At 45.6% G+C, this 19,558-nt stretch overlaps 1 protein-coding gene across 1 annotated transcript in view; it reads right to left on the reverse strand.

Annotated features, from left to right (window-relative positions):
• The window catches only part of pld1b (phospholipase D1b), a 74,293-nt gene that overhangs the window by 25,391 nt on the left and 29,344 nt on the right, over window positions 1–19,558 (reverse strand). The window contains exons 4-14 of the mRNA XM_083632075.1: window positions 16,213–16,355; window positions 15,435–15,546; window positions 15,240–15,305; window positions 14,997–15,055; window positions 14,570–14,662; window positions 13,857–14,009; window positions 12,514–12,663; window positions 10,628–10,711; window positions 6,173–6,254; window positions 4,997–5,107; window positions 2,806–2,991 (exon numbers count right to left, since the gene is read on the reverse strand). Coding sequence (XP_083488201.1) covers window positions 2,806–2,991; window positions 4,997–5,107; window positions 6,173–6,254; window positions 10,628–10,711; window positions 12,514–12,663; window positions 13,857–14,009; window positions 14,570–14,662; window positions 14,997–15,055; window positions 15,240–15,305; window positions 15,435–15,546; window positions 16,213–16,355 — 1,239 coding nt within the window. The remainder of the gene's footprint in view (window positions 1–2,805; window positions 2,992–4,996; window positions 5,108–6,172; window positions 6,255–10,627; window positions 10,712–12,513; window positions 12,664–13,856; window positions 14,010–14,569; window positions 14,663–14,996; window positions 15,056–15,239; window positions 15,306–15,434; window positions 15,547–16,212; window positions 16,356–19,558) is intronic.

Below are 19,558 nucleotides of genomic sequence, written 5' to 3' on the forward strand. Positions count from 1 at the left end.
GATAAAATGGCCATATTTTCATCCAAGCACTTTTAATAATTATTATTGAATTAGCTGAATTTCTCAATCTCAGTATCACAAAGCGTTACCGTAGTGTGATAGAGAAACGGTTCAATGTAGCGTCCAAATTAGGGACTGATAGATAACTCTTAGTAAGACAAAGACTCAGTCAGAAGAACTAGGGCCCTATCTTCCCAAAAGTGGTAATTTAGTGTTTGCGCTCGTTTAACGCCGTGCGCAATGCAAATTGGGGGCGGGCATAAGCGCATGGCTGTTATAATTGTACTGGGCATAGGTGTGTCACATGCCAAAGCAGGTGTTTCAGCGCTAAAATGTGGGGATAGATGGCATTATCCTATCGTCAGCAGCGCATAATTACTTTGCGCTAAGAGCTTTGAAAAGCACCTCTTAGCGTTAAATGTACCTCGCTGCGCTGGGAGTGCACCATAATCTCCGTGCTGCGCAGCGCAGTGCAAAGTAAAATTCCTTTTGAATATGTCATTACGCACAGCCTTGCCACGCCAGGACATCAAATTCTGCTGCTAAAATTGGGAATTAGCCGATTCAGTGAGGCAATCAACTATAACTGACTGAGAAACTTTTATCACATCGCAAAGAGGGAAATTAATTGAGAAAACTTGTTGGACAATGGACATAGGCTATTTACCTTCATAACCCGGAGGGTCGTTGGCACCACAGACGATCTTTCAATAAGCTCTCTCTGTCCTCGCACGAGTGAGTACACTATTACGCATGGAGAGAATTACAGCATATTGCATGCCTCGCGCAAACACCCATTGCGAGACGGGAATCTGATTGGTTTTGATTGATCGAGGTCAAGTGTGCCTAGCATTGCCTGGCCACACCTGTGAATAATTCTGGTACTTAAGACTGCCCAAATCACGTTTGCGCAGGCATTTTGTGGGCGCAGATGATTTTGGCAGGGCTCTAATTTGCGCCTGCGACACGTGCCGTGAACGTTTCCGCATCCCCACCGAGAATTGCATCCCCAACATATTTCGGGGCTGTTTTAACTTAGAAATCAGGGAGGTCACGTCTACCCAGACAATTACTGTATATCACTTTTAAACAGTTAAATTTTTCTATAAATCATTACAATATGCTCCCGTGAGGTGGGGATGCTGCCGGGCGGGGGTGCAAAACTCGGCATAACACCTGGACAAATGCGCAAGGCAGACCGGTATCTTCCCTGCCTTAAGGCATGCGCAAATAGGTGCGCAAGCGTAAATAGGGGATATCGCCTGTATGAAGATATCATGAACCGCCTCTGTTTATTTGACTTTATGTGCTGCCAAGACTGAACAGGCTTCTAAACTAACGTTTTTACAGGCAGGGGGACAGGGCGGCCATAGTGTTTTTACAGGCAGGGGGACAGGGCGGCCATAGTGTTTTTACAGGCAGGGGGACAGGGCGGCCATAGTGTTTTTACAGGCAGGGGGACAGGGCGGCCATAGTGTTTTTACAGGCAGGGGGACAGGGCGGCCATAGTGTTTTTACAGGCAGGGGGACAGGGCGGCCATAGTGTTTTTACAGGCAGGGGGACAGGGCGGCCATAGTGTTTTTACAGGCAGGGGGACAGGGCGGCCATAGTGTTTTTACAGGCAGGGGGACAGGGCGGCCATAGTGTTTTTACAGGCAGGGGGACAGGGCGGCCATAGTGTTTTTACAGGCAGGGGGACAGGGCGGCCATAGTGTTTTTACAGGGGGACAGGGCGGCCATAGTGTTTTTACAGGGGGACAGGGCGGCCATAGTGTTTTTACAGGCAGGGGGACAGGGCGGCCATAGTGTTTTTACAGGCAGGGGGACAGGGCGGCCATAGTGTTTTTACAGGCAGGGGGACAGGGCGGCCATAGTGTTTTTACAGGCAGGGGGACAGGGCGGCCATAGTGTTTTTACAGGGGGACAGGGCGGCCATAGTGTTTTTACAGGGGGACAGGGCGGCCATAGTGTTTTTACAGGGGGACAGGGCGGCCATAGTGTTTTTACAGGGGGACAGGGCGGCCATAGTGTTTTTACAGGGGGACAGGGCGGCCATAGTGTTTTTACAGGGGGACAGGGCGGCCATAGTGTTTTTACAGGCAGGGGGACAGGGCGGCCATAGTGTTTTTACAGGGGGACAGGGCGGCCATAGTGTTTTTACAGGGGGACAGGGCGGCCATAGTGTTTTTACAGGGGGACAGGGCGGCCATAGTGTTTTTACAGGGGGACAGGGCGGCCATAGTGTTTTTACAGGCAGGGGGACAGGGCGGCCATAGTGTTTTTACAGGGGGACAGGGCGGCCATAGTGTTTTTACAGGGGGACAGGGCGGCCATAGTGTTTTTACAGGGGGACAGGGCGGCCATAGTGTTTTTACAGGCAGGGGGACAGGGCGGCCATAGTGTTTTTACAGGGGGACAGGGTTAGTGTTTCCGGTTACTTCCGTTGTTTCGCAGACAAAGAGTATATTGAAGGCAAGATTCGAAACTGTTCTGCTTTTTTGACAGCAGCACTGCAGCCATGATGTTGCAGTGGAACAAAATATTAGCTTTCGGTTCTTATCAATTTCAGTTATTTGGCGCAAATCAGATAACGTGCGACTATTCAAATATATATTAGAATGTTTTCATACAACACCAATGGTTATACAGGTAGGCAAGCTCACTGGAGGGGGCCTTTAAAGGTATGGAGTACCGATACGCTGCCCTAGTGTGTGTGTGTGTGTGTGTGTGTGTGTGTGTGTGTGTGTGAGTGTGTGTGTGTGTGTGTGTGTGTGTGTGTGTGTGTGTGAGAGAGAAAGAGAGACCTGCTCGAGGGCCACGGAGCGCGTCACGCTCCCCACGTCGGTGAGCCGGTGCTCCCGGTCGTCCCAGCGGCCGTACGCCAGGTCGATCCCGCCCACGAAGCCCACCGATTGGTCGATGACGACGATCTTCTCGTGATGCGCCCACAGGTAGACGGCGGACGAGACATGGTCTGGGTGACGCATCACCTGGGGGAAATATAACACAACACACACATGCATTACAGATACTTACACACACGCACTGTACTTGATGCGTTTTAGGCAGAAAGTGTGTTCATGTGTGTTTGAATACACATTTCTAAACACAATTTCTAGTGTGCCGCTGTCTCTCTCTCAATTTCTTCAACTTGCACATAAGTAGGGATGCACAATGATATCAGCACATCGGTGTCGGTCGATAAAGTCTTTCAAATAAATATCGCGAAACGAACATTTCTGCCCATATGACTGATCAAATTAAGTTTTAATTATACCCAAATGCTCGATGCTTTACTGAATGAATGAATAAATGAATGAAATCTTACAGTTTTGTTTGAAAGAAAATGTTACATAAATAAAAAAAATATTGCATGTTTTACATAGTTAAAGTTAACACATTCACTGCCAGCCGTTTTTTTTTTTTACTGTAGGTAGGTTCTGCCAGAGGGTTTTTTTGAGGATTCTGGCTCATCTTTCAAGACCCGAGGATTCTTTTCTGCTAAGATTTTGTGAACACACAATATCTCAAAATAACTAATAGAATGTGTGCTTTCTCTGTCTAAAAGAGTTAGTTTGTAGAGTTAATAGTTATGTAAGCATTAGCAGTTGAATACAGCATGGTTTCAGCGTCTGAAAAATTATTTTGAGATAAACGGCTTTTTGTGAAATTCGATAGAACAGTCACTTTAACCATTCATTTTTGGCATCAGTAAGACGTCAGACATCTAAACAATAGTTTTGAACAGTAATTTCCTCCATAACAGCAGGAAACACCCCTCTCATTCAAACTCCTCCCTCCGTGTGTGTTCTTCTTGGCTGCAGCGGGCATGTCACAACCTCGCGTCACCAGGCTCACTGCTTCTGCTGCTGCTGCCTGTCTGCTGGCGGCCGCTGTGCAAGTCTGGATCGGCTCGCTCGTTTCTTGTGGTTTGTGTTGAGAGCTTTGATGAAGCTTTTGCGATTCTGGTCTTATTTATGCTGCGTGTTTCAAAGTGTGTTCCACCCGTAATCTATTATGCAAATTTGCAATCCCGCACCGCCAGCAATCAGCGCGAAAACGAAAGTGTTTTCCCCCATCCATTTTCATGAGAATGGCTTCCTCACACATGCTTTTTGCTTGCCTTCCTCTAGTCTGGGAGAGCACTGTCGCCACGGGTCGGTGGAATGGGTTGTACATGTTCGGTGGCTCCAATAATTATATAAGAGATGTAAAAGGGTTAGATGCACATCCCACGGTCAAAAAAAAAACAAACATTTTTTTGACGTAAAAACACGTCATTGGCAGTCAAACGTTGGATTTAGTTTGACGTAAAAACACGTCATTGGCAGTGAACGTGTTAAAGTAGTTTTCTTATTTTGTCCAGTGAATGTGTACATTTTGAAAAGCATTGTATTTATGTCTCCATCTGCCAGTGGGCCATCATGATAAGAGTAGTTGGTGAAATTAGGTGAAAAAAATGCACACATATATCGGTAATCGGCCAAAAGAGTTGAGGGCAGAGAGGGGATCAGCATCAGCGTTGCCAGACGTACGATAATTATCGTATTTGTACGATAATTTCGACCTCTGTACGATGTACGATCAATAATCCCAAAATCCCCCAAATGTACGATAATTTCATCATTTTGTGATCACTCTATCTGTTTATACAATCATCTCTTCAAACAACATATTTGCAGCCAATACGTGCAGGGTGTTTTGTTGTTGTTGCAACGCAGGCTGAGATCACAGTGTTGAAAAATCATGCCAAATCCAAAAAGTAGCCTGTGATCAGCCGCAGCCCCCCCGACATAGGCGCACCGAAGGCACGCCGCGCTGGGGAGGGGGCGTACGATAATTTCACTCCAAAAACGATAATTTTGACCCTCTGGTAGGATAATTCAACATTTGCCATCTGGCAACACTGATCAGCATATCGGCAGAAAGTCCAATATTGTGCATCCCTACTTGTGTGTCAGCGTTCACACAGACACACACAGCTGGCAGGCCCACCTTGATGCTGGGGTGAAGCTGCATCAGTGTTCTCTTGCTGTATCCTGAGTTGATGCCCAGGGCCAGCTCCACTTCCTTATACAAAATCACAAAGATTCGCACTCCTTGTTGCTGTGGAAACACCAATGCAAACAGTCATACTAAGCTCTCCAATTGAATCTAGTAATGATTTATCAAAGTAAAATGCTACAGTTATTATGCCAATTATGCAGCACTGCCCCCACTTAGTGTCTTTATAGATGCGACAGTGAAGGTTAGAGGTAACTGATCATTTTAATTTGATGCGTCTGCAGGCAGCAGACCTGAAGCATCAGCAGCACTGAAAAATGAAATTTTGTTTTTGTTTTCAAATGGAGATCGTGCTACAAACTGACACACACATATAGAAGCGGCTGCACCGCGTAAAAAGACTTTTTGCCTCATGAAACAAATACATTTGATCCTCTGTTGCCTCCCTTACAAAATCAAACCAAGTTCAGATCAGAAACATCTACACAACTAGTTAGTGTTCTGCCATTGAACACAGCTGGTCCATTGTTGCTTTTCAATGTTAAGACATTTAAATATTATTAAGAGGGAAAAAACAGAATATCCCCAACAAAACAGCCTGATTACCAGCTGCAACAGCGGGACTGGTATTGTTCTCACTTTGTGAGTCTGTGTGTGTGTGTGTGTGTGTGTGTGTGTGTGTGTGTGTGTGTGTGTGTGTGTGTGATGGCAATGGTCCTGGAGACACCTATTGTAGCAGGAACTACCACTGAAACCGTTTTGAGTACTTTGCCTGGTGTCCATCCTTATGCCTGTCTGTCTGTCTGTCTGCCTGTCTGTCTGTCTGTCTGTCTGTCTGTGGACAGATTTTGTCAGCGCGATAGCATCAAAACCATGCAAGATGCAGTCACAAAATCTTACAGGTGTGTAGTTGACATCAAAATGAAGGTGGAGTTCAGTTGGAGAATGGGTGGAAGGGGACTGCTCCCCCCCCCCCCCCCCCCCCCCTTTACGCCCCTGGCTCACATTCGTTAAAAGTCGCGGGCATCGTGGCTGGTGTGATCCCATCGCAAGATGCTCTTTAGTTTAAAATGTTTTTGTTTTAGTAAAGCCAATGCACCAACCAGGCGCCCCTTTAATCATTTGGGTCTGTGAATAAACCAATGAGGAGACGGCTTCCTGGCTCACCGCTTTACGTTTCAGGATGCAGTCCAGACGCCAGCGGTTGCCCTCGACAACCGGCCTCTTCAAGAAGATCTCTGGGCTCAACCTGTGGGGATACACATTGCATGAGACAACACACAATCTGCAACACACACACACACACACACACACACACTTTCATGGATGAATGCACACAGACGTATTGACGCAGACATCTTAACTAGATTGCAAGTGTGTGTGTGTGTGTGTGTGTGTGTGTGTGTACATTTTGGCTGGCCCTCACTTTCTCACACACCTTCAAAGGGCTGTTTGAAGGTTAAGACTTGGTTTTAAGGGTTAGGTTAGAATTGGGTTTGGGTTAGCGTTAGGGTAAGGGTTAGGGACTATGTATGTAATGCATTATGTCCTCACTAAGATAGCTGTACAAACGTGTGTGTATATGTGTGTGCGTATGTATTTGTGTATGTGTGTAGTGTAACAGTACTCTCAGCCTTAGCATGTAACTGATCTGTTTGACCAGAAAACCTCCCTCAGACATGACCGCAAAGTGCACTCACTGCTCCTTCTCTCTCTCACACACACACACACACACACACACACACACACACACACACACACACACACACACACACACACAAAATCCAGAGACTTAAGGTGTTTTCACACCTATAGCTCATTTACTCTGGTCTGAATCAGTTGAGTTTGTAAACTGCTTCGTCCCCCTTGGAGAAAAATCCTAACAATGACTACAAAGGTTCACTCTGCTTATTGGTCAGATGTGTCGGGGGCGGGGTCAAGAGGGTAAATACAGGAAGAAGGTCCTGTGTTCTGGACTAGTGCACACTGCTCTGCAATTTAACATGGAGCAACAGCACAGTTGGTATTTACAGAGCCCCTAAAGTCCCAAAAGGTGATATATAGTGTGCAGAAGATAAGTGCAAGTTATTGATCTTGTGTGCACAATACAATATCACCTTTCAGGACTTTAGGGACTCCGTATAACCTGAGCAGATTGTCAGAACCATCTGGGAACTTGTCTCACTTGATCAACCATCTGTCTATCACTTCTATCACTGGCTGGCTTCTTGCTCTCGTCACACCTGAATCCTGCCCGTAGCCTTGATTCAGATTCAGATTCAGATTCCCTTCTATTGCCACAGTAGGTAATCATATTACATACAAGGAATTTGACTTGTGTAATTTTGCAGTGTAGTGGTCACATCAATAGTTGGAAGACAAAAACAATACAGAAAGACAATCACACAAAATTGAAGATGCAGTCCAATATATCTTTAAAGTGACATGATGGGAGGTAGGTTCATGTCAGTGGGGAGATTCTGGCCATGTTGAGCCGGCTGAGCTCGGTGGATATTGGGGTGGTGGCAGAGTCCCTATTGGTGGGGGCTTTCGGGCCTCAATGAAGAGGAGAGGTAGATGGCAGTTGGGAAGAAGCTGTTCTTGTGATGAGAGGTTTTGGTCTTGACAGACCTCAGTCTCCTGCCAAGGGGGAGTGCCACAAAGAGTTAGTGGCCGTGGTGGAGGGGTCAGGCATGATTTCCCGAGAGTGCTTCAGCATCCTGGCTGTGTGCAGGTCCTGAAGGGATGGCAGGCTGCATCTGACCACCTTTTCAGCACAGCGGATGATATGCTGCAGTCTGAAGATGTCCTTGAGGGTAGCAGCAGAGTACCAGACAGTGATGGAAGAGGTGAGGATGGACTCAGTGATGGAGGTGTAGAAGTGAACCATCATTGCTTTTGGCACTTTGGATTTCTTCAGCTGCAGCAGGAAGTACATCCTCTGCTGTGCCTTCTTGGTGAGAGCTCTGATGTTCCGCTCCCATTTCAGGTCCCGGCTCCATAATGTTAACTGGGGAGTCAAGCAGGGTGATGGGGGAGGTGGGGCTACATTCCTCCTGTAGTCCACAACCATCTCCAGTGTCTTTTGGGCATTGAGCTCCAAGTTGTTTTGACCGCATCAAATCACCAGAAGGTCGATCTCCTGCCTGTACGCAGACTCATCACCATTAGAGATGAGCCCTATGAGGGTGGTGTCATCTGCAAATTTCAGAAGCTTATGGGACTGATGGCCGGAAGTGCAGCTGTTGGTGTACAGGAAGAAGAGGTATGAAGAGAGGACACTGCCCTGGTGTACAGGGAGAAGAGGTATGGAGAGAGGACACTGCCCTGGTGTACAGGGAGAAGAGGTATGGAGAGAGGACACTGCCCTGGTGTACAGGGAGAAGAGGTATGGAGAGAGGACACTGCCCTGGTGTACAGAGAGAAGAGGTATGGAGAGAGGACACTGCCCTGGTGTACAGGGAGAAGAGGTATGGAGAGAGGACACTGCCCTGGTGTACAGGGAGAAGAGGTATGGAGAGAGGACACTGCCCTGGTGTACAGAGAGAAGAGGTATGGAGAGAGGACACTGCCCTGGTGTACAGGAAGAAGAGGTATAGAGAGAGGACACTGTCCTGGTGTACAGGAAGAAGAGGTATGGAGAGAGGACACTGCCCTGGTGTACAGGGAGAAGAGGTATGGAGAGAGGACACTGCCCTGGGGCCGGTTGCACCAACTGGTCTTAACTATGCCTGGTCGTAACTCCTACGTCGGTCTTAGTTAAGACCATGGACTTACGCCTGTTGCACCAACACGGCTTATGTCTGGTCTTAACTATGCTGGTCGTAGCAATGCGCGTCCATGTGAATTGCCAGGGAATGCACCCTGATTGGATGATGTTGCAAAAAATGTGCCTCGCGACCTGCTTGGAGCACTGTGCCACTACGCTCTCTCAGCCACTACTGTAAAACACCCTCCCTCCTCTCAACCTCCCTCGCTCCGGGGGAAAAATGGCGGCTATTGAGCAGACAGAGTCAGTCTGAATGAAATTGAATGTAACGTTCCCAATTCTATGTATTAACTTCTAAAAAACTAACGGCAACATTTTGGAAGGCGGGTTAGGTTAACTAGTTAGTTATAATCTAACGTTGTGCTTTCAAAGACGGCGAACTGGCGGTGTTACGACGATGACGGTCAAAAAGGTCTCCGCGGAGATCTCTGTTACAGGCAGGCTCTACGCCTCCTCCTGACGAGGCATAGGAGTTACGCCTGGTCTTAGTGAAAATAAGGCTTAAGTCGTCTTGGTGCAACCGGCGTAGCTGTTAGGTCGTAAAGTTACGACCAACTTAGCTTAAGACCAGTGTAAGACCAGTTGGTGCAACCGGCCCCTGGTGTACAGGAAGAAGAGGTATGGAGAGAGGACACTGCCCTGGTGTACAGGGAGAAGAGGTATGGAGAGAGGACACTGCCCTGGTGTACAGGAAGAAGAGGTATGGAGAGAGGACACTGCCCTGGTGTACAGGAAGAAGAAGTATGGAGAGAGGACACTGCCCTGGTGTACAGGAAGAAGAGGTATGGAGAGAGGACACTGCCCTGGTACTGATCTTTAGTCTGGCCCACTGCTGGGGCGGAGTTAAACACATATCTGGCAGTGTGGCAAGAGGGATTTCTCACATGACTGTAATCTGGTGAATCCAGCTGCCTTGCTCATAACTGTTGTAAATATCTGGGCAATAGACCAGGCAAAACTGTACCAGCAGAATGCCCAATGCACTTCAAGGAAACGTCTTGAAAATACTATACTGCTCATTGTAATACTATAGTTGTAATGCTATACTGCTGTACAGTAGTTGGGTCGTATCGAGGTCAGATCACGTTCCAACCACGAATGAACTGCTCCAGTTTGTTTGGGACCAGACCGAGATCATGTCTTCTAAAGGGTCTCGCCCGAGTGCGATCACTGTGTCCACACCTGCCCAAACGAACCCAACCAAAGGGGAAAAACAACCACAGTCTGAATTAACTGGACTAAACAAGGCAGGTGTAAAAACGCCCTCACACGCATGGACTCTCGTAAACTCTCTCGTAACGGACAAGCCCCGTCTTTTATTGTCACACGAACACCACAATACATGCATGCGGCCACAACACACTCATGCTGACGGTGGCCGGTGAAAAGTATCCTCTGCATTTAACCCATCCAGGCATGTCCTTTCCTCCGGGGGGCAGGCCAGGAGCAGTGGACGCTTTCTCGTACAGCGCCCGGGGACCAACTTCGGATGTTGTCGTCACTGGTCGGATGACGATGACGATCTGATCTTCTGCATGTTTTTAGTGGGGGGGCTATATACGGAGGAACCCCCTGGGGGAGCACGGGGAGAACATGCAAACTCCACACAGAGAGAAAGGCCCTTACGACGAGATACCCCACCTGGGCAGTAGGCACTGAAGATATGGGGGGGAACACAACCACAGCGCCCACAGTGTCCCAGGCGAGAATCGAACTCAGGACCTTCTGACTGTGAGGCGACAGCTCTACCACTGAGCCACCGTGCCCCCACGCGCGCACGCGCACACACACACAGTTTACAGCCCTCTTATAGAGTTAAGGTGTGGTGGTTCTCTGTCTCTTTCCGGACTTACCACCAGTCTGTGATGAATATCTCTTCTCTGGCTTCTTCAAGAGCATCGGCCACATCCTCCATGTACGTTTTCCCATTCACATACCTGCAGAGGATACACACACACACACACACACGTTAGACAGCACAGACACACAATCACCGCTCCCCTCTACACACACACACACACACACACACGTTAGACAGCACAGACACACAATCACCGCTCCCCTCTACACACACACACACACACACACACGTTAGACAGCACAGACACACAATCACCGCTCCCCTCTCACTTTCCAACCTGTCCATCTTCTGTCTCTCTTCCATTATGCTTTTTATGGCAGACATGTTCGCTGCTCACACACACACACACACACACACACACACACACACACACACACACACACACACACAGTGTCTGTGTCACAGACAGGATAGTACACACACACACACAGTGTCTGTGTCACAGACAGGATAGTACACACACACACACACACACACACACAGTGTCTGTGTCACAGACAGGATAGTACACACACACACACACACACACACACACACACACACACACAGTGTCTGTGTCACAGACAGGATAGTATTGCAGGGGGCAGGTGATGAGTAGGTGGGTGTCACTTTCCCTGTCTTTGTGTCAGGTTACTCGAGCGAGACCAGAAACTGTATAAATATGGACGTAGCCACTGTGATGTCATTGGTCTGTGGACTCCTGTTTTGAACAGTTTCGCATTCTGATTCTCGCCATCTTGATTTTTGTTTTGTTTTGTTTTTTAGCCAGAAGTAACCATATTTGGACAAGAGGAGCCACAGCGCCGCCCTGCTATTGGTCTGTGATCGGTAAGCTGCATGCTCACTGGTGACTGGACAGGTGACCTCTCAATCACACCCCAAAGCATAGTCTGCTTTATCATCTATTTTAAAAATATATTTTAAATGGGACCATAATTGACTAAATGAACATCATGCTGTATTGAAGAAGACTTGAAACTAGTGATTGAGACCATAAGCTCATTAGAAACGTGTTTACTGAGGTCATAAATCAAGTGGGGTCATTTTCCCATTGACCTCTATACAATCAGACTTCTTTTTGCAGCCATAGACTAACTCCCGTACAGTTGTCATGAACAGGCTATAGCTATTAGAGATATAGAGACCAAAACAGATTCTTTTTCAACCAGGCTATAAACATTTCTGTTGGAAAGCTGTGAATTCTTACATGGGGGTCCTATGGGCATTAACTCTCTTCTGGAGCCAGCCTCAAGTGGCCATTTGAGGAACTGCAGTTTTTGGCACTTCTGCGTTGGCTTCATTGGCTTCAGTTGGACCACATCTGGCCCAGCTGCTTGACACAAATTCCGGAGAGCATTTAGAGCAGGGGTGGGCAACTATTTTTCATGGGGGGCCACATGAGAAAGCCAGATTGTTGCCGGGGGCCGAACAAATATTGTCATGCCGTAACCCATGGATGGGCAACTTTGATGATAGAGAGGGCCACAAAAAAATGTCCTCGCTACCAGATTTTGGTGAGGGCCGAACGGCGCCAGCGCAAAGAATTTGGGGCATTTGAAGCCAGGTTTAGAGGAATAACTCATTTTAAATTAACAGTTGTGATGTCATTATTCAGTCTTAACCACCAATATTTGATCCTTTTCTCACTCACTCCTATGTCACCACCTGCTCTCCCTGCAGGGTTTGACATTAACTTTTTTGACCACCTGCCAATATGGCTGCTAGATTTTAAAGTTACCAGCCAATTATAATTTTTTTTACAACTGATGATGTAATGATACAAAGCTGGTTGTGTTCCTTTTAGTGTCAGCTAAACGGCTAAAATGCTAAATGTTAATGGTAACTTTGATGGGCAGGTGGGCGGGTTGCCATGGTTACCATTTGGAGGGGATGTTGTCCTCCTGGCGGGCAAAGGAGCCGAAGCGGTGGTCTGTGAGGAAGGCGGAGCCGTGCTTCTGGACGAAGCCCTCGATGGCCTGACCCCACCAGCGGGCATGACGGTAGCTCCTGCACTTCAGCACCAGGGACCTGAAATGCGCACGCACGCAAGATTGTGTGAGGAGAGAGAGGGGAGATGACATGCGCTAACGGTCCCAGGCCAGATTCAAACCCGGGAAACAACGCAGCTACATGGTACACCACCTCAGACCCTTGATTGGTTGTTGATCTATAACGACTCAACGATGACCTCATCAAGTGCTGAGATTTCTGTTACAGAGCAAAAACCACCTCGCACTGGAATTTCAAGACTCCCAGTTACGCCCAATGCAGAAGGATAATGACGGAGGACAGTGCTATGAGCACCTGGAAGCTAAGACACCTTTTTCTTTTTTTCTGGATCCCTTCCTTTTTTCCCCGATTGTACCTGGCCAATTCCGCCTGCTGTCCCGGTCGTTGCTCAACCTCCTCTGCCGATCTGGGGAGAGTTGTAGACTAGCACACGCTTCCTCCGATACATGTGCAGTCACCAGCTGCTTCTTTTCAGCTGACAGCGAGGAGTTTCACCGGCAGGACGCGTGGGAGGATCACGCTATTCCCCCCAGTTCCCCTCCGCGGCGACCAAGACTAATGCCCCTTAATCCGAGTTCCCGCAGACACGGCCAATTGTGCCTGTATGGACGTTCGACCACGGAGGTACTGTAACAAGGGGGCTCGAACCTGTGACCCTCGTGTTGGTAGGCAGGGAATCTACCGCTGCACTACCCGGATGCCCAGTAAAAAGTTAAATATGAGTTAAATAAATTTTCATTAATTGAATTGAAAGCCTCACTCTCAAGCAAAGAATAAATGACACAACAAAGTAGTTTCACTCTTCCAGTATTGAACACGGTAATGTCTCTTTCTGTTGGAGCTCTGATCAAATTAGCCGGCCTACTCCGCTCCATTATGAAAATTGGACTTTATTATTAGTGTCCATTACAGGCCACCGTAAACTCAATTTTGCTGGATACCTTGGTTGCTGAGAGCTTGATAAAAGTCTTGCATTACTCGATGCTCCTTCAATTTTGTGCGATCAATTATTCTAAAAGCAGATTTGGAAACAGAACAAGCATCTTCTCATCCACCATCTCTGACTAACAGAAAAACACAACTACGTCATACCATACATGCCATTTTGTGGCTTTTTTCTTTTTCTTTTTTTTTTACACAAAAGGGCTTTACAAAGTGCATTTAGCATGAGGAATCGAACCCGTGACCCTGCGCTGTTTAAAGACACAGACCTGGACAGGCTGTCGATGCGGACGCCATGTTTGGTCTCGGTGTCTTTGGAGTCCATCTTGATGCCGAACTCTTTGTCCACCAGCATCACGAAGGAGATGGCCCCTGAGTCTGGCTTCATGTACAGCAGGAACGAGTCCTTCACCACCAGCCAGCTACACACACACACGCACACACACACGTATACACACAGACGCGCGCACGCACGCACGCACGCACACACACACACACACACACACACACACACACACACACACACACACACACACACAACACAATGCCATATCGTTTTTACATACAGTCAACCAGTGAATTTATTTATTTTGTACATACAGTATGTTTTTAGTTGATCTCAAAATAATACTTATCTGAGGCAGTTTCATGACCCTGAATTGTTTTAACACAATTTGCAATTTCATTTGTATGTGCAAATAAAGTGAACCTTAAACCTACACTGTAAAATGAATTCTGCCTTTACTTACTTCCCCTCACTGACTCAGATGTCAGTGTGCTCTGTGTGTGTGTGTGTGTGTGTGTGTGTGTGTGTGTGTGTGTGTGTGTGTGTGTGTGTGTGACTGTGTGTATACAGTATGTGCGTGCGTGCGTGCGTGCATGCGTCTGTGTGTATACAGTATGTGCGTGCGTGCGTGCGCATGCTTGTGTGTGTGTGTGTGTGTGTGTGTGTGTGTGTGTGTGTGACTGTGTCAGTACTGACCGTTTGGACCAGCGGTAGCACATCTTGCTGTGACCGCAGCAGTTCAGTCCGGGGATGCGATGGCCGCCCGATCTCTTCAGCACCATTCCCTCCCTGAGAGACAGAGAGCCAAAAACATACTGTGTTTCTATCAATAACTCTTTTCACTACACATAGCTGTTCAGATCTTCAAAATCCTGGGTGTAAACAATGCTTTTCTCAATGCTTTCGAAAAGATCTGTTCTTTAACTACAGTAGCATCAGTAGATCTTCTCAGTACAAAATTAAGAGAAAGCTTCACATCTTTTCCTGAATTCCACATTTAGAAGCTTTTGAATAACAACAGGATAAGATAAAATTGTACTTTTTTACAAAACCTAACCTAAAGATTGAATGAGAGATTTTTTAAAGATGGACCTCCTATGGGTATTGATAAGGTTATTCTTACAAGCCTTTTGGTCCCAGGTCATGGATAAACGACAGCTGACTGACATCAATAAATTCCATCTGCAAGGGGGGGTATACAAAAACACCAAAAAATATCTTAAAATCTTTTACATTTTCTTGCAAAATAGGAACCTTCCAGCTGATATAGTAAGTTGTGTTTTGAGATATGAACCAATGAACATCAAGTAAACCTAAACTAATTTTGACTGTCATTGTTCTCATCACAGTCTTTCACCATCCTTACCGTGGCATGGTAGTTTCTGTACATCGACATCTTCAGCAGCTTGTTCAAATAATCCTCCAGTTGTTTCTGAAACACACAGATGCAGAACAGAAACAAATTGGTACCTTTCGCCAAAAATCAAACCCCACACTGACAGCGGTGATGGCAAATGTCCCGCCTCAGGCCAGTCGGTGATTGACAGCTGCGTTAGCCTACCCTGCGGCTGGAGGCGTGCTCCTCCCGGGCCAGCTCGTCTCCTCCTCCTCTGGGCAGCGAGGGCATCTGGCTCACCTCGCTCCGCCGCACCGTGTGACGCTTCACCGTGTGGCTGCACAGAAAGTGACATGGGCACAGGAAGTGACACGTGTGGGTAGTTAATGACCATGAAGAGCCACAGAGAGAGGGATTTGTGATTTGTGGACATATTTCCTAATGAAACAGAAAGACCAGGAAGCGGGAAGCAGTATAAACTACAGACCATATTGCGATGGGATCACACCAGCCGTGATGCCCGTGACATCGGCCAGTGGCGTAAAGTCTGTGTGTGTGTGTGTGGGGGGGGGGGGGGAGGGGGGGCAGTGGGGTTAGGCTTTAAGCCATTTTCGAACTTGTCCTTCATTATGGTTTTGGCACATTTCGCAAGATCTGTCTACAGACAGACCAACAAAAACAGGCAGAATACCTGGCGAAGTACTCAGAACGGCTTCTGTGGTAGTTCCCTCTACAATATGTGTCTCCAGGACCACATTTTGCAATGATCTCTCTCTCTCTCTCTCTCTGAATACTAAAATCATTACAGTACAAGTCAAAGAGATGTGTTTAGGTTTTGTTGCCTCACCTGAACAGATTGCATATCTTTTTCTCCCTCATGGTTTTCAACATATCATTTGGAGAAGTTTAGGATTGGGAAGTTTAGCTTGACTTGAGTTCAGTTTACTAACTTGTGATGCTAAGCCAGAGGAGTTTGGCGTCTGAAGCAGCAGTGGTGGCTCACCTGCGTGAGGGCAACGGCAGCCTCATGAAGGTCTTGTAGGTCCTCAGCTCTCTGTGCAGATCCAGGAAGTGCTTCTCCTTCCTCTTCACCAGCCAGGTGAACTCTCCGTGCCTCAGCTCCATCTTAAACACTGCCGGCATCGACTGAACACACAAGACACCAAACATTTTAGCTGCTAAAACCTAATGCTTAGTGTCAATGTAATGCTACTTATACCATGGTCTGGGTGAATACTCGATTCTGATTGGCTGCAAGGTGTCCATTAAAAAGTGATATTGTACAGTGATAATGGACACCTAGCTAAATGGTCTGTTCACCGTTCATATCAATGCGCCATAGTTTCATCAGTGTTATCAGGAGAGCAGTTTGAGCTCTATACCCCCGTTAAGGGTTAATATGACAATTTTGGAACTTGAGAAAAAAATTGAGTCGGTCAAAGTAAGTATTTAAATCACCCCTGTGTGCTCAGTTTATCAAAAATAACTCTTATTTACAATTTTGATTTTCGTTTCGGAGATTTTTTAACCTCGCGTCACCAGGCTCTTCTCGGCGAGAAAGAGAAGATTTCCCTCGGCTCGTGCAGGAGCGGGAGAGAGAGAGAGAGAGAGAGAGAGAGAGAGAGAGAGAGAGAGAGAGAGAGAGAGAGAGAGAGACAACTCTCTCTGCATTTCACCACATCAGCAGCACACGCAGGGCGCTGCTCTCTCACTCTCACTTCCTGAAACTCTTCGCTCTTAAATGTTAATATACTTGGCCAATACGTATCTATCATACAAAATAAAGCAAGCTGCCAAACGGTAATGTCTTCATTTAATGTAGAACGCAAAACATCGTTAAACCTGCATTCCTGTAATAAAGTTAACGTTTGAGTCGGCTTTAAAACGGAGCGGGTGGTGGAGGTGGGAGGGACTATTTTATTTCGTGGAAGACTGATTTACAGTATGAATAACAGACATTTAGCCATTTAGATTGCTTTATTTATTACACATGGAAATATAAATGACTGGTCTTATTGTTTTGTTGGCAAGTGACCATGGTATAAGCGGGTTAATGCACTTCGAGGTGTACATTATCACTTTTTAAGGGACTTCGCGGAGGCAAACCATCCTCGGCTTCGCCTCGGACGGTTCACGCCTCCGCGTCGTCCCTTAAAAAGTGATAATGTACACCTCGTCGTACATTAACCCTTACATGTATAGCAGAGTGTCGGCTCTAAGGTGCTCCATGTGGTGTATCACTGTCAGATTAATTGTGATGCCAGTGCCTTGGCGCTCATGAAAAAGAGAGCATTGCTCTCAGTGAGAGTCTCCCTGTATAAATAAAGGTAAAAAAAAATGACCATGAACAAATTAGACCGTGGTTAAGATGATTAACTAATAATATAGGTTTGATTCATGTCTCATCTCTCTCTCTCTCTCATCTTGGTATACAGCCTGTCATCTGTTGAGACAGAGAGCTGCTGACCGGCACACATTCAATCAGACCACGTGCATCCTAATTGTAGCCTAAATGTAACATTTGTTTCGTTCATCGCATAAGGTAGGCTATATAACATACACATCATAAGGTAGGCTATATAACATACACATCATAAGGTAGGCTATATAACATACACATCATAAGGTAGGCTATATAACATACACATCATAAGGTAGGCTATATAACATACACATCATAAGGTAGGCTATGGTAGGCTATATAACATACACATCATAAGGTAGGCTATATAACATACACATCATAAGGTAGGCTATATAACATACACATCATAAGGTAGGCTATATAACATACACATCATAAGGTAGGCTATATAACATACACATCATAAGGTAGGCTATATAACATACACATCATAAGGTAGGCTATATAACATGCACATCATAAGGTAGGCTATATAACATACACATCATAAGGTAGGCTATATAACATACACATCATAAGGTAGGCTATATAACATACACATCATAAGGTAGGCTATATAACATACACATCATAAGGTAGGCTATATAACATACACATCATAAGGTAGGCTATATAACATACACATCATAAGGTAGGCTATATAACATACACATCATAAGGTAGGCTATATAACATACACATCATAAGGTAGACTATGGTAGGCTATATAACATACACATCATAAGGTAGGCTATATAACATACACATCATAAGGTAGGCTATATAACATACACATCATAAGCTAGGCTATATAACATACACATCATAAGGTAGGCTATATAACATACACATCACAAGGTAGGCTATATAACATACACATCACAAGGTAGGCTATATAACATACACATCATAAGGTAGGCTATATAACATACACATCATAAGGTAGGCTATATAACATACACATCATAAGGTAGGCTATATAACATACACATCATAAGGTAGGCTATATAACATACACATAATAAGGTAGGCTATATAACATACACATCATAAGGTAGGCTATATAACATACACATCATAAGGTAGGCTATATAACATACACATCATAAGGTAGGCTATATAACATACACATCATAAGGTAGGCTATATAACATACACATCATAAGGTAGGCTATATAACATACACATCATAAGGTAGGCTATATAACATACACATCATAAGGTAAGCTATATAACATACACATCATAAGGTAGGCTATATAACATACACATCATAAGGTAGGCTATATAACATACACATCATAAGGTAGGCTATATAACATACACATCATAAGGTAGGCTATATAACATACACATCATAAGGTAGGCTATATAACATACACATCATAAGGTAGGCTATATAACATACACATCATAAGGTAGGCTATATAACATACACATCATAAGGTAGGCTATATAACATACACATCATAAGGTAGGCTATATAACATACACATCATAAGGTAGGCTATATAACATACACATCATAAGGTAGGCTATATAACATAAGAGAGGGGCAAAAAACCAGCACTCAAAATAATTCCTTTGGGTTGTTTTATTTACCTTCAAGCAAGACAATGTACGTTTCGGCGTGGAGCCTTCCTCAGCATTGTGCTGACAGAAGACGGACATGACGTATAAATAGTGTCAAACCGGAAGTACAATCAATTACATTATCAAGTACTAGGAAATATCTCACAACATAAAATACCACTGAATATAATATCAAAAACATCAGAGAATATCAAAAAAGAGATAAAGGTACAATTTTAAACAGTATACTTGTATATAAGTCTGTATATATTACACAGCAGGAATGCAATAATGTTTTGCAGACGAGAAGAATGAGGCTGGATGGCCACACTTGTGTTAAATAAGCACAGATGAAAAGTCAACATATTAGAAT

The sequence above is a fragment of the Poromitra crassiceps genome (assembly GCF_964638095.1).
Source record: "Poromitra crassiceps genome assembly, chromosome: 2".
Taxonomy (NCBI): domain Eukaryota; kingdom Metazoa; phylum Chordata; class Actinopteri; order Beryciformes; family Melamphaidae; genus Poromitra; species Poromitra crassiceps.